This window comes from Aotus nancymaae, unplaced genomic scaffold, assembly GCF_030222135.1.
Source record: "Aotus nancymaae isolate 86718 unplaced genomic scaffold, 86718_ANA_hifiasm-v0.15.2.pri h1tg000108l, whole genome shotgun sequence".
Taxonomy (NCBI): domain Eukaryota; kingdom Metazoa; phylum Chordata; class Mammalia; order Primates; family Aotidae; genus Aotus; species Aotus nancymaae.
Window position 1 is genome coordinate 11,770,242 of NW_026988523.1, and position 14,245 is coordinate 11,784,486.

A 14,245-nucleotide genomic window follows, 5' to 3' on the forward strand; every position below is an offset into this window, starting at 1 on the left:
CAAACTTCCTGCTTTAGCTACATCTCACAGATTTTGATATGTTGTGTTTTTATTTTAATTCAATTCAAAATACGTTTTAATATCCATTTACATTCTTCTTTCATCCATGGGTTATTTAGAAGTATATTTGGTTCCCAAATATTTGAGTATTTTCCAGAGCTCTTCTGCTATTGATTTGTAATATGATTTCATTGTGGTCAGAGAACATACTTTGTACCATTTAGATACTTTCCAATGTATTGAGACTTGTTTGAGAATGTAGAACCTGAGCTGTCTTGGTAACTGTTCCATGTACAATTGAGAAGAATATTTATTCTGTTGTCGCTGGAATGTTCTATAAGCGTCAATTAGGTCAAATTGGTTGATAGTCTTATTTAAGTGTCCTATATCTTTGTTGATTTTCTGCCTACTTGATCCATCAGTTATTCAGAGAGGAGTATTGAAACCTTGACTATAATTATGGTTTGTCTATTTTTTCTTGGAGTTCTATCAGTTTTTGCTTCATGTATTTTGAAGCTATGTTATTAGGTGCAAATATAGTTTTATAGTTTTCAGTGTACAGATCTTACATATTATTTGTCAGATTTATCCCTAAGTGTTTCATATATTTTATATTTTGAAGCTATGCTATTAGGTACAAATACATTTAAAGTGAACTATTTATCATTATGAAATGACTCTCTTAACACTGGATCTCAATAGCAGAGAAAAAGCTTTTAATAAAATCCAATATTCTTTCATGATGAAAACCCTCAACAGACTAGACATTAAAGGAACATACCTCAAAATAGTAAGAGCCATCTATGACAAACCCATAGCTGACATTGTACTGAATGGGCAAAAGCTTGAACCATTTCCCTTGAGAACTGGAACAAGACAAGGATGTCCAGTCTTACTATTCCTACTCAACATAGTGCTGGAAGTCCTAGCCAGAGCAGTTAGACAAGAGAAAGAAATAAAAGGCCTGCAAATAGGAAAATAAAGAATCAAACTCTCTCTCTTTGCTGATGATAGGATTCTATACCTAAAAAATCTTAAAGACTCTGCCAAACAGAACTGATAAAAAACTTTAGTAAAGTTCAGGATACAAAGTCAATATACAGAAATCAATAGCATTTCTATACACCAACAATGTCCAGGCTGAGAGTGAAATCAAGAACACAATTTCACTTATAATCGCCACAAGAAAATCAACTACATAGGAATACATCTAGCCAAGGAAGTGAAAGATCTCTGCAAGGAGAACAACAAAATACTGCTGAAATAAATCAATCAGAGATGACACAAATAAATGGAAAAACATTTCATGCTCATGGATAAGAAGAATCAATGTCATAAAAAAGCAGTTTACAAATTCAGTCCTATTCCTATCAAACTATCAACATCATTCTTCACAAAATTTGAAAAAAATATTATAAAATTCATGTGGAACTGAAAGAGAGCCCAAATAGCCAAAGCAGTCCTGAGCAAAAGGAACAAAGCTGGAGGTATCATACTACCTTACTTCAAACTATATAATAAAGTGACAGTAACCAAAACAGCATGGTACTGGTACAAAAACAGACACATAGGCCAATGGAACATAATAGAAAACTCAGAAATATAGCCTCACACCTACCAACCATCTGATCTTCAACAACGCTGACAAAAACTAGCAAGAGGGAGAAGACTCCCTATTCATTAAATGGTGCTGGGATAACTGGATTAAATATTTAAATGCAAGACATGAAACTATAAAAATTCTGGAAGACAGGACTAGAAAATACTCTTCTTTACATTGACCTTGGCAAATAATTTTTGGCTAAGACCCCAAAAGCAATAGCAACAAAAACAGAAATAGACAAGTGGGTCCTAATTAAAGAACATCTGCACAGAAAGGAATCTATCATTGGAAAAACAGAAAACCTCCAAAATGGGGGAAGATATTTGCAAACTCTGTTTCTGACAAAGGCCTAATATCTAGAATCTATAGAACTCAAACAAATCAACAAGCAAAAACCAAATAACCCACTTAAAAATGGGCAAAGGACATGAACAGATATTTCTTAAAAGAAGATACACAGTAGCCAACAAACATATGAAAAAATTCTCAGCATCTCACTAATCATCAGATAAATACAAATCAAAACCACAATGAGATACCATCTTATACCAGTCAAAATAGCTATTATTAAAAAGTCAGACAACAGATTCTAATGAGGAGATGTGGAGAAAAAGGAACACTGTTATTCACTGTTGATGGGAATGTAAATTAGTCTGGAGATTTCTCAGAGAACTTAAAACAGAGCTACGGTTCAACCCAGCAATCCCATTTCTGTGTACATACTAAAATAAAATAAATCATTCCACTAAAAAGATACATACACTCACGTGTTCATTGCTGTGCTATTCACAACAGCAAACAATAATAGACCAAAACTGGAAACAAACTACATGTCCAGAATGGTCTCAATCTCTTGACCTCGTTCGTGATCCACCCACCTTGGCCTCCCAAAGCGTTGGGATTACAGGTGTGAGCCACTGCACCTGGCCATAAGTGTCATTAATTCTTGAGGGAGAAAATTGGCCATTTTTCAGTGAAAAAATGGATGCAGTAATTTTTAGAAATGCTAAAAATTTTGCCTGGATTCCACAGACAAGTTTTTTCAGACTTTCAAGGAGTAGGGTAATCCCCATGCTATATAAACAATGTAAGAGCATAGATAATGACTGAAAGTTTTTCCAGTTTATTTCATATAGCTCATAATGTTCTTTAAAAAGTCCAGATGAGCATAGAGAAAATAAAGCTTATATATTAATATATAAATGCTAAATCCGAATTTAAAATAGCAAATGTCATGTGGAAGAAAATTACAAGAATAAAATTCGATGAACAGTTAGGATGCATGTCAGAGAAGCAATAATATTTTGCTATTTGAAAATGTGCTACTGTAGGTATATATCACTTCTCATCTAAGAGCTGAATGAAATGTGTGAGTTCTCATTTTGGTTCTGGGAAGGCTTCAGAAGGGTTCTTCACAACAGGCTGGTGTACCTCTGAACCAAGCAGTCTCTTGGAGCTTGGAGCCCGCACTATACATCTAGAAATGTGTTCAAGTCCTCTCAGGTCTGCTGCGACTAGCCCCTTCTGCTGTCTACCCCAGGCTGTGGTGGGGATCCTGATTTTGGCAGGCTGTACCTGCCACAGATGGTGGTGGAGACCCACTGGCCAGCTCCATGACACACTTCGTCCTCTTTTACCTAAAAGGAGGTAGAGCTCTGTTTGGCGAGACCGGGTTTTCACGTAAAGGCAGTCTGGAATTAGGATTTTCAGATGTTTTGAGATGTATCTCCCTATGAAAGTTAAGGCTGTAGCCATTTGGGGGACACTATCGTGAGGAGCCCTTCCTGCGAGAACTTCAGGGTTCGGGGACTTATGTAAAGCCATCCGGATTAGGAGATTTTGTGAAAGCCTTGTGCTATGGGCCATTCATTTCCTGTGCCACCCCAGCCCCTGACTGGACGCCCATATCTGACCATCTGTTTGAGGACCTTCACTTTCCACTAGTGCTACTTTGGTCCTCTGTTAAGTTCTTTCTCACTTACTAACCATACTCTAGTGAGTTCAGGTAAATAAACTGGGGAAATGTTATTAGAGGACGCTGAGAATCTGCTCTCACACCAGAGGTGTGACTGTGGTAAGGCTGTAACTGAGCCTGTGCAAAGGCCTTTTCTCCTAAGAAAGTGCATATGCCTCTTCTCTCTAAGCCTGAGGCCTCTCAAGGGTATATCAAGTGAGTTTATGGTAGTGGGCTCAGCAGGCCATACTGAGGTACTCTTTAAAAAATGGTTAGTTCCATCTTCATGGTTATTTTTAATTCAAATTCGTCACCATCCTGGACTGCTACCATCTTCCCCTGATCTAGACAACCTCTGTGGTACATGAATCTTTATGACGTCAGACTTTGGGATTCCTATGGCCTCATCCACATCCGACAAGGTGAAAAGAAGCAGATGGTTTTTCAGAGAAGCCTTGTCTAATGCAGCTCTGTGGTAATGCTATATGGTTTGTGCTACATTTTAGCATTTGACCTACTAGACTGACGTTTGGATGACATTAGTGAGAGTTTCCCACAAGCTCATGTTTCTTGGGCTCCTTTCCAGCAAAGGAGATTTGCATGACGCTGGACAGGTTTCAGAATTGAGGATCTCAGCCAGGTGTGGTGGCTCATGCCTATAATCCCAGCACTTTGGGAGGCTGAGGTGGGCAGATCACCTGAGATGGGGAGTTCAAGACCAGCCTGGCCAACATGGTGAAACTGCACCTCTACTAAAAATACAAAAATTAGCCAAGTATGGTAGTGGGCACCTGTAATCCTAGCTATTCAGGAGGTTGAGGCAGGAGAACCTCTTGAATCTGGGAGGCAGAGGTTGTGGCGAGCCAGCGTTGTTCCACTGCACTCAAGCTTGGGTGACAGAGCAAAACTTTATCTAAAAATAATAATTATTGAGGATCTCCTAGGTAACCATCTTTTGGATTTTGATCACTCCTACTGGTATAAATTCTTACTCCACTTTCCGTAACAGCCTAGGTAAATTGCTGCTTCAGACACAGATAGGGATTATCTAGTTCCCCAAGAGAACTAAGGCAGTCCAGTGGCTAATTATCCTATTTACCTTCCACCTGATCGTGGCATAGCTTGATCCAGTCTGACCTCAAACAGCAGGAGGCTATTTTTTAGGAGGACTCAGTTCTCAGGATCCTTGCCTCTGTGCCTACTTCAGAAAGAAGCTGGTGTCATTGTATAGCAACTACCCCACTTGGAGATGAGAACTGTTGGGTAGAAGGGTTCATATGAGACTTGGAGACATTATATCAGAGTCCTGGCTTCCAGTAAGAGTATAAGAGAATGACTGCAGCCTAGAACAGCTACTGAAAGCTTGGAAACTTAGCCAGGCCAGATCAGGTAGACAGATGTTTTTTTTTCAAATGCTTTAGGTTGACCATATCTACTGTTCCAAGAACCTAGAATTAGAGTCACTGATATACTGAAGAATAGTTGCAATCTGAGCAAATGGCAGATTACTGGGAAGGACCTCTGAGATATCCTTCAGCAGGCCAAGACTGACAAAAAACACACACATTGACCAGCACCTGACAGTGCAACATATAGGAGGGAAATATACCAAAGAAACACCTACCATAATGGAAATGAGGACCTCCAGCTGGGGCTCTTCAAACTTGACTTCTGGCTACAATTAAATTCCTCTATGCTGGCAGGGCACAGTGGCTCATACCTGTAATCCCAGAACTTTGGGAGGCCAAGGCCAGTGGATCACTTGAGGTCGGGAGTTCTAGACCAGCCTGGCCAACGTCGTGAAACCCCGTCTCTACTGAAAATGCAAAAATTAGCCAGGCATGTTGGCGTGCCTGTAGTCTCAGCTACTCAGGAGGCTGAGGTGAGAGGATCACTTGAGCCCAGGAGGCGGAAGTTGCAGTGAGCCAAGATTGTGCCACTACACTCCAGCCTGGGCAACAGAACAAGACTCTGTGTCAAAAAACAAAACAAAACTTCTATGCTATTGGGTTGCATCTCTGCCCTGTATACTCTATCAAGACCCTGCCATCCACTTTGGACTGCAGTAGGCCTTCTTTTTGTCACCAGAGATACCACTGCCAGTTCCAGGATTTGGTCCTCCAAAAGGATTATGACCTAAGACGGTGGTAGTAGGAATCTTCTTCTCATGATGTTTTAGCAGGTAAACTCAAGGAAGCCCTAGCCTTCCTCCCTTACGGGGGATCTGGGGATCATGGATTCTTAATATCTTCATTTACAGCCATTGTCTTCCTGCTGGTACCCTATAAAAGACTCTCCTATGGCTTCTGTTTCTCCTGCTACAATAGGCTTAACATTTAGGACTACTGCTTGCTTCTTAAATCCTCCGTCACTGCAAACATGAATTTTAGTCCTTTTACTTCAAACCAGAAGTCATTATTAGAATTAAATAAGAAGAATATTCATGGAAAGAGATTCATAGGTATTAATTAGCAACCAAGCTATCCCAGTCTATAGCTGATAAAAAGGTAACATTGAAAATTTTGAAGGAAAACTTGCTGAAATTTATTGTACAACTTTAATTAAAAGACTCCTAATGATTTTTTTCCTCATCAGAAGTCTTACGATAGTATCTCCAATGTCTCATTTATAAGAAAATGGCCAGGATTTGTTTCATAGCATGCAAATTCAACTAGAGACTAGTTTAAAATTTTTTTTTGTTCTAGGTACAATAAAAAAAGGTTAAAAATATATTAGTCAAGCTTTATATCTGGAAGGATACTTAGGGGCAGTGGTGTGATAGAAACTCACACTGGCTCACAAGAACCAATTATATGCAAGCCTTCTCAACTCCACATTCAGTGATAACATACCGAACTGATGAACATCATTGCAATTGCCATGGTGAGGATATTTATACCATGGACATCAGAAATTGCTACAAACCAGGTCTTCCCCCAAATCCCTCAGAAATGGTTGTTAAACATTTACCAGGTCACCACTGCATATGGGTCACTTAGAGTAAACGAACAGTTTCATTAAAAAAAAAAAAACAAAGATAAGGACTATTAGGCGTCTACTTAAGAACTCTCAACTAATTCGGTGAAGTTAGGACTAAAACTCAACATCTTCATCTGCCTTGTCCACTCTTCTTCCTGATACACAATAAGATATCAGTCTAGCCCTTTGAATCCAGAATTTAACCACTGATGACATTAACAAAGCTGTAGTAAACTTACTTTGCCACTACAGGCTTCAGTTCCTTTATCTACAACGTATGGATTTAGATTTGATTTCTACAACTTTTGGCTCTGACATTTCATAGTAATTACACAATTTAAAAGAAATCGGGGCCAAGTACGGTGGCTCACGCCTGTAATCCCAGCATTTTAGGAGGCTGAATCACTTGAGCCCAGGAGTACGAGCCCAGGAGTACAACCCCAGCCTGGGCAACAAAAAATAAAAAAGTTGGCCAGGTATGGTGGTACACACCTGTGGGTCCAGCTACTTGGGAGGCTGAGGTGGGAGGATCCCTTGAGCCCAGTGGGTCAAGGCTGCAGTGAGCTATGATGGTACCACTGCACTCCAGCCTAGGCAATAGAGCAAGACACTGTCACACACACACACACACACACACACACGCACACACACACACACACAAAAGGCTAATATTGAAAGACATATAAGGTATATTACTGCTATTGTGGTGATTTCAGGAGCCTACAGTGGGTTGTTATTTCACCATGTGCTGCTGTTTCTTTGCTAGAATGACCAGATCTCTGTTCCCAGAGAGGGTAACGTTTCCTAGTTCTCACTGCTTTTATTAACTAATAAGGAATATTGTACCTTTTAAACATTGAAACCAGCTCTTAGTTGTTAGGAGATCTTGGTAAAGTAAATGTAGTTTAACTATTTACCTTAGGTGATTAAGACCCACTATTGACTTTCCCTTATCTCAATAGATAAAAGGTAAGCACCTTTTCCAAGAGTGTGTCAAATCTTTATTCATTCACTTTGTTAGCAGTGGAGGTAGTACTTTTTTTAGTGATTAAGCACAGACCACCTAGATTAGAATCCAAGCATCATGCTTGACTATATATATGACTTTGAGCAAGACATGTAACTACTCAATTTCTCAGTTTCTTCATCTTAAAAAATGAGGATAATAATAGTTCATGTCTCACTGAGGATCAAAGGAGTTAATATATGCATAATGCTTAGAACAGAGTCTGGCATATAATTAAGTACCACGTATGTGTTTTCTATTTCTATTATTATTATGCAATCACAGTTGACCTGGTCAGTTGCGTAAAATTTATTAGGAGGCCATTTAGACATTAGTAAATACAACAAACTTTTTGTATCTGATTTTATGGCACTTCACCACTCCCTGTCCCATTACAACCCAGATTCCAAACCCTGTCAATAAGAAATAATATGATTTAGGTCTATGTTAATAGTCAGTCACCGCTGCACAGATCTTTGAAATGAACTGATATAAAGTTAATTGAATATAGTTATATTTAGAGGAATTGTATTTAGCAGCTCCTCAATAGGAGTGAGTGAATGAATGAGCTGGTTTTTTCTGCTTGTAATCTTTTATCTCTTCTCAGAAAGAATGTTATGAATGGATCAACACATGCTCTTGCCTCCTTTCTAATATCAAAGGCAGAAAAATTACATTATTGACATATGAAGAAATAGAAGAGCTACTTGAAGAAAAGGTATTTGCCACATATTATCATTGGTCATTATTCAGATTATTCTTGTATTTCAGTAGATAAGGTTTGCAACTTTTCCCAGTCAATGTTCTGAATCCTTGTTTATTTACCCTAACATATGAGAACTTTGGTTCTGATCAAGATCTTTGACAGCTCTTCTTCCCTCTAAGGAAGAGAATCCTCCACCCAACATTTTTCCTCATTTTTTTTAGTGGGTGATTTTATAAACAAAAGAATGGGTTTCAGGTGGAAGTTCCCTGCTACTTCCTGAGGCATATCCTCAGCTTCATCTGCTTCTGTGCTCACCCTTTTCTCTCCCCTCCAGTCTCAGTCTTTTCATCCAAGGTTATTTCTTCCTTCGAGCACTTAATCCCATGTCCAGTGTCCTCTCTTTTGCATCTTTAATGTCTTCCTCTCTAATTGTCCCATTTCATCAATCTAAAAGCAATCTAAAACATGGTCATTTCTCCCATCCTAAAAAGTATATCCCAGCCGGCTGTGATGGCTCACACCTGTCATCCCAGCACTTTGGGAGGCCGAGGTGGGCAGATCACCTGAGGTCGGGAATTCGAGACCAGACTGATTAACATGTAGAAACTCCATCTCTACTAAAAATACAAAATTTGCTGAATATGGTGGCACATGCCTGTGATCCCAGCTACTTGGGAGGCTGAGGCGGGAGAATCACTTGAATCTGGAAGGCAGAGGTTGCAAGATCACGCCACTGCACTCCATCCCGGGAGATAAGAGCAAAACTTCATCTCAAAAAATAAATAAATAAATAAAGTATGTCCCTTGATCTTGTCTCTCTCCTAATTCTTTCTTTCTTTCCTTTCCATCATAATTAATTTGTTTAAAATTCTAAAACTACTATAAGGTCACTAATGATTCCTTATTGCCAAATCCAAGTATCTTCAGTCCTATATTTAACCTGGCTTCTCTGTAGCATTTGGCTTTCTTAACCATTCACTCCTTTTGCAGTTTCTCCTCACAAGACAAAATTGTCCGGGTTTTTCTCCTACTTCTTTATTTCTTTTCACCCTTGTTTTAGACTTTCACCCTTGTCTGCCTCTTAAATGAGGCAGACCTTCAGTTTCCCCAGTTGGGGTGTGTTCGGGAGCGAAGGGTCTTCCTTTCCCACTTCCGTAGTTTGGGCACTCAAGAGTATTTGGGGTGTCTCCTGGGTCCTGCAGGAGCAGTCTGCTCCCTTCAGAGGATCTGTGGGTCCTCTTGGGATTCCTGCTTTGTTCTTGCAGTCATTCTGGAGCTAAAATTTGTGATGCGAGCCTCCACACATTGCTCTGTCCATCCGAGTCAGAGTTACAATCTAGTCCTACCTCTCATCCACCACGATGATCTTCTCTTTATCTGATGATGAACCTTAATATAACACCCACACTTGATCATTATGCTAAGTTTGAATATCGGAAGTGGCAGATAGCTACTTTCAGAAAAAGCCCATTCATTTTTGATGAGCACTGAGTATTAGAACATTTTTCTTTCTATTGAACTAAATGTAATACATCTTCTTGTAGCTTTTTCTACCTACCAGTCCTAGTTCAGTCTTTTGTGGTTAATATGAACAGGACTGATTTGTCTTCCATATTATAGTATTTCCAACATTAAAAAAAAACTATATTCAACCTGAGTCTATTTTTTGATTTTTTGTTCTATTGAGTTGTCTGTTCATGGGTCATTACCACATTATTTTAATTATTGAGGCTTTATGAGACCTTGTCTTTTTTCTTTTTCCTTTTAAGTTCAGGGGTACATGTGCAGGTTTGTCACATAGGTAAACTTGTGTCATGGAGGTTTGTTGTGCAGATTATTTTATCACCTAGGTATTAAGCCTAGTACCCATTAGTTGCTTTTCTTGATCCTCTCCCTCCTTCTGCCCTCCACTGTCCCGAAGGCCCCAATGTGTGTTGTTTCCCTCTATGTGTCCATGTAGTCTCATCATTTAGCTCCCACTTAAAAGGGAGAACATATAGTATTTGGTTTTCTCTTCCTGTGTTAGTTTGCTGTGGATAATGGCCTTTAGCTCCATCCATGTCCCTGCAAAGGACATGAACTCATTCTTTTTTATGGCTGCATAGTATTCCATGGTGTATATGTACTATGTTTTCTTTATCCAGTCTATCATTGATGGACATTTAGGTTAATTCTGTGGCTTTGCTATTGTGAATAGTGCTGCATTGAACAGACACATGCATGTGTCTTTATCATAGAATGATTTATATTCCTTTGGGTATATACTCAGTAATGGGATTACTGGGTCAAATGGTATTTCTGTCTTTAGGTCTTTGAAGAATTGCCACACTGTCTTCCACAATGGCTGAACTAATTAACACTCCCACCAACTGTGCATAAGTGTTCCGTTCTCTCCACAACCTCACCAGCGTCTGTTATTTTTTGACTTTTTAATAGTAGCCATTCTTACTGGTGTGAGATGGTATCTCTTTGTGATTTTGATTTGTGTTTCTCTAATGATCAGTGATGTTAAGCTTTTTCTCATATGATTCTTGGCCACATTTATGTCTTTTAAAAAGTGTCTGTTCATGTCCTTTGCCCACTTTTTTATGGGGTTGTTTTTTGCTTGTAAATTTAAGTTCCTCATAGATGTTGGATATTAGACCTTTGTCAGATACATAGTCTGCAAAAATTTTCTCCCATTCTATAAGTTGTCCATGTACTCTCTTTTTTTTTTTCCACTGCAACAGTCTACCCAAATGAGACTGTTTACTCTATGGATAGTTTCTTTTACTTTCCAGAAGCTCTTTAGTTTAATTAGATCCCATTTGTCAAGTTTTACTTCTGTTGTAATCATTTTTGGCATCTTCATTGTGAAATATTTGCACATTTCTATGCCCAGAATGGTATTGCCTAGGTTGTCTTCCAGAGCTTTTATAGTTTTGGGTTTTACATTTAAGCCTTTAATCCCATCTTCAGTTAATTTTTGTATATGGTGTAAGGAAGGGTTTCGTTTCAATTTTCTGCATATTGCTATCCAGTTATCCCAGCACCATTTATTGAATAGGGAATTCTTTTCCTATTGCTCATTTTTGTCTGCTTTGTTGAAGCTCAGATGGTTTATCGGTGTGAAGTCTTATTTCTGGGTTTTGTTCCATTGTGTATATGTCTGTTCTTGTATCATACCATACTGTTTTGGTTATTGTAGCCCTGTACTATACTTTGAAGTTGGGTAGCGTGATGCCTCCAGCTTTGTTCTTTTTTCTGAGGATTGTCTTGCTATTCAGAATTCTTAATTCCATATGAATTTAAAAGTTTTTCCTAGTTCTGTGAAGAATGTCAATGGTAGTTTGATAGGAATAGCATTGAATCTATAAATTGCTTTTGGCAGTATGGCCATTTTAATGATATTGATTATTCTATTTATGAGTATGGAATGTTTTTCCATTTGTGTCATCTGTGATTTCTTTGAGCAGTGGTTTGTAGTTCTCCTTTTAGAGATCTTTCACCTCCCTAGTTAGATATTCCTAAGATATTTTATTCTTTTTGTGGCAATTGTGAATGGGAGTTCATTTATAAATGGGAGTTTGTTGGCTCTCGGCTTGACTATTGTTGATGTATAGAAATGCTAGTGATTTTTGTGCATTGATTTTGTATCCTGAGACTTTGCTGAAGTTGTTTATCAACTCAAGAAGCTTTTGGGCTGAGACAGTGGGGTTTTCTAGATATAGGATCATGTTATCTGCAAATAGGGATAGTTTGACTTGTGGTATATTTTCATATCTGTTAGGACCAGCCCTCTTCACTGATCTTTTTCAGGCATTTCATTGCTATTCTTGCTTACTTCTTCTTCTTTTTTTAAATTAATTAATTAATTAATTTAGAGACAAGGTCTTGATGTTGCCTACCCTGGTCTCAAACTCCTGGACTTAAGTGATCCTTCTGCCTCAGCCTCTAGAGTAGCTGGTACTATGGCATGCACCACTGCACCTGGCTATTTTTCTATATATCTTTATAATCTAGTTCTTAAAAATATGAATTTTTAAAACTAGCATAATTTTTTTTTTTTTTTTTTTGAGACGGAGTTTCGCTCTTGTTACCCAGGCTGGAGTGCAATGGCGCGATCTTGGCTCACCGCGAACTCCGCCTCCTGGGTTCAGGCAATTCTCCTGCCTCAGCCTCCTGAGTAGCTGGGATTACAGGCATGCGCCACCATGCCCAGCTAATTTTTTGTATTTTTAGTAGAGACGGGATTTCACCATTGTTGACCAGGATGATCTCAATCTCTTGACCTCGTGATCCACCTGCCTCAGCCTCCCAAAGTGCTGGGATTACAGGCGTGAGCCACCGCACCTGGCCAAAACTAGCATAATATTAAATTTATATATTAACTTAGAGAAGACAGGTTTATGATGTTGAATTGTCTCATCTGAACATATGGAATATAGGATGTCTACTTTTATGCCTTTAAATCATGTCTTATTTGTTTGCTCATTTTGTACATTTCTTACAAGTTTATGCCTGAATATTTTATTTTTTGGTATTTTAAATGAGACATTCTTTTCCATTATATCTTCTAACTAGTAACTGTTTATATATACAATCAATTTCTGTATTTTAATTTAATTTAGTTTTGTTTTATTTTTTGCAATAGGGTCTCACTCTGTCACCCAGCCTGGAGTTCAGTTGTCCAGTCATGGCTTACTGCAGCCTTGACCTCCTGGGCTCAATCAATCCTCCCACCTCAGCCTCCTGAGTAGCTGGGATTATAGGTGCATGGTACCATACTTGGCTAATTATTAAATTTTCATAGAGATAGGATCTGGGTGTATTACCTAGGCTGGCTTGAATTCCTGGGCTCAAGTGATCCTCCTGCCTTAGTCTCCTGAAGTGCAGCAATTACAGATGTTCGCCACCATTCCTATTTTAATTTTATATGCTGTGACTTTACTAAATTGTCTTATTGTATTTTTTTCTCTTCCTTCTGCTGCTCCCCCTCTTACTGATTTTAGTAGTTTTTCAGTGGATTATTTGGGGTTTTCTAGATATTTAATCAAATCACCGACAAATAGGGATAATTTTACCTTTTTCTTTTCAATTCTGATACTTCTAGTTGCTTTTTCTTGTTTAATTGTATTGAATAAGTCTTTCAATTCAATATTAAATAGTAGAGGAGATAAGAAGCATTGTTTCTTGCTTCTGACTTTAGCAGGAATGCCTTTAGTGATTTACCTTTAAGAAATAAGCTGGCATCTGGCCAACATGATGAAACCCTGTTTCTACTAAAAATATAAAAAAATTAGCTGGGCATAGTGGCATGCTTCTGTAATCCCAGCTACTCAGGAGGCTGAGGCAGGAGAATCGCTTGGACCCAGGAGGCAGAGGTTGCAGTGAGCTGAGATTGCGCTATTGCATTCCAACCTGGGCAACAAGAGCAAAACTCCGTCTCAAAAAAAAAAAAAAAGAAAGAAATATTCTGGCATTGGAGGTGATTTATAATTTAATTTAGTTGTTCTTTCTTCAAAAGTCTCAAACCTTTCACCTTGGGTCATTTTTCTTCTGCCTTAACCTTTAGAATTTTCTTTAGTGAAGATCTCCTGGTGGCAAACTCAGTTTATGTTTGTCTGAAAATGCCTTAATTTCACCCTCATTCTTAAAATTTTTTGCTGAGTATGCTATTAATTCTAGGATGGTATTCTTTTCTCTCAGCACATGGTTATTATTTTTACTGTTTTCTGGATTTTGCCGTTATTGAACTGACCATTGAGAATCTAGCTATCAGTTCCTTTGAATCTAATTCATCTCTTCTCTCTATTTTTAAGATTGTCTTTGCTCTGATTCATGTGGAGATGGATTTTCTTTTCTTTTTAATTCAGCTTAGACTTCTCTTGATTTCCTGAATCTCTAGTTTGGTATCTTTTGTTAGATCTGGAAAATTCGCAGTCATCATCTCTTCAAATATTGCCTCTACTGCATTTGCTCTCTTCTTTCCTTGTAGAACTCTACATGAATGTGTGT

The 14,245-nt window shown here is 38.4% G+C and overlaps 1 protein-coding gene across 3 annotated transcripts in view; it reads left to right on the top strand.

Moving 5' to 3' along the window:
* AXDND1 (axonemal dynein light chain domain containing 1) overlaps nucleotides 1-14,245 on the top strand; it is a 117,023-nt gene that overhangs the window by 75,449 nt on the left and 27,329 nt on the right. For all 3 annotated transcript variants that reach the window (XM_064370798.1, XM_064370797.1, XM_064370796.1), the window contains one exon: nucleotides 8,150-8,260. In XM_064370798.1, the coding sequence (XP_064226868.1) occupies nucleotides 8,150-8,260 (111 nt within the window). The remainder of the gene's footprint in view (nucleotides 1-8,149; nucleotides 8,261-14,245) is intronic.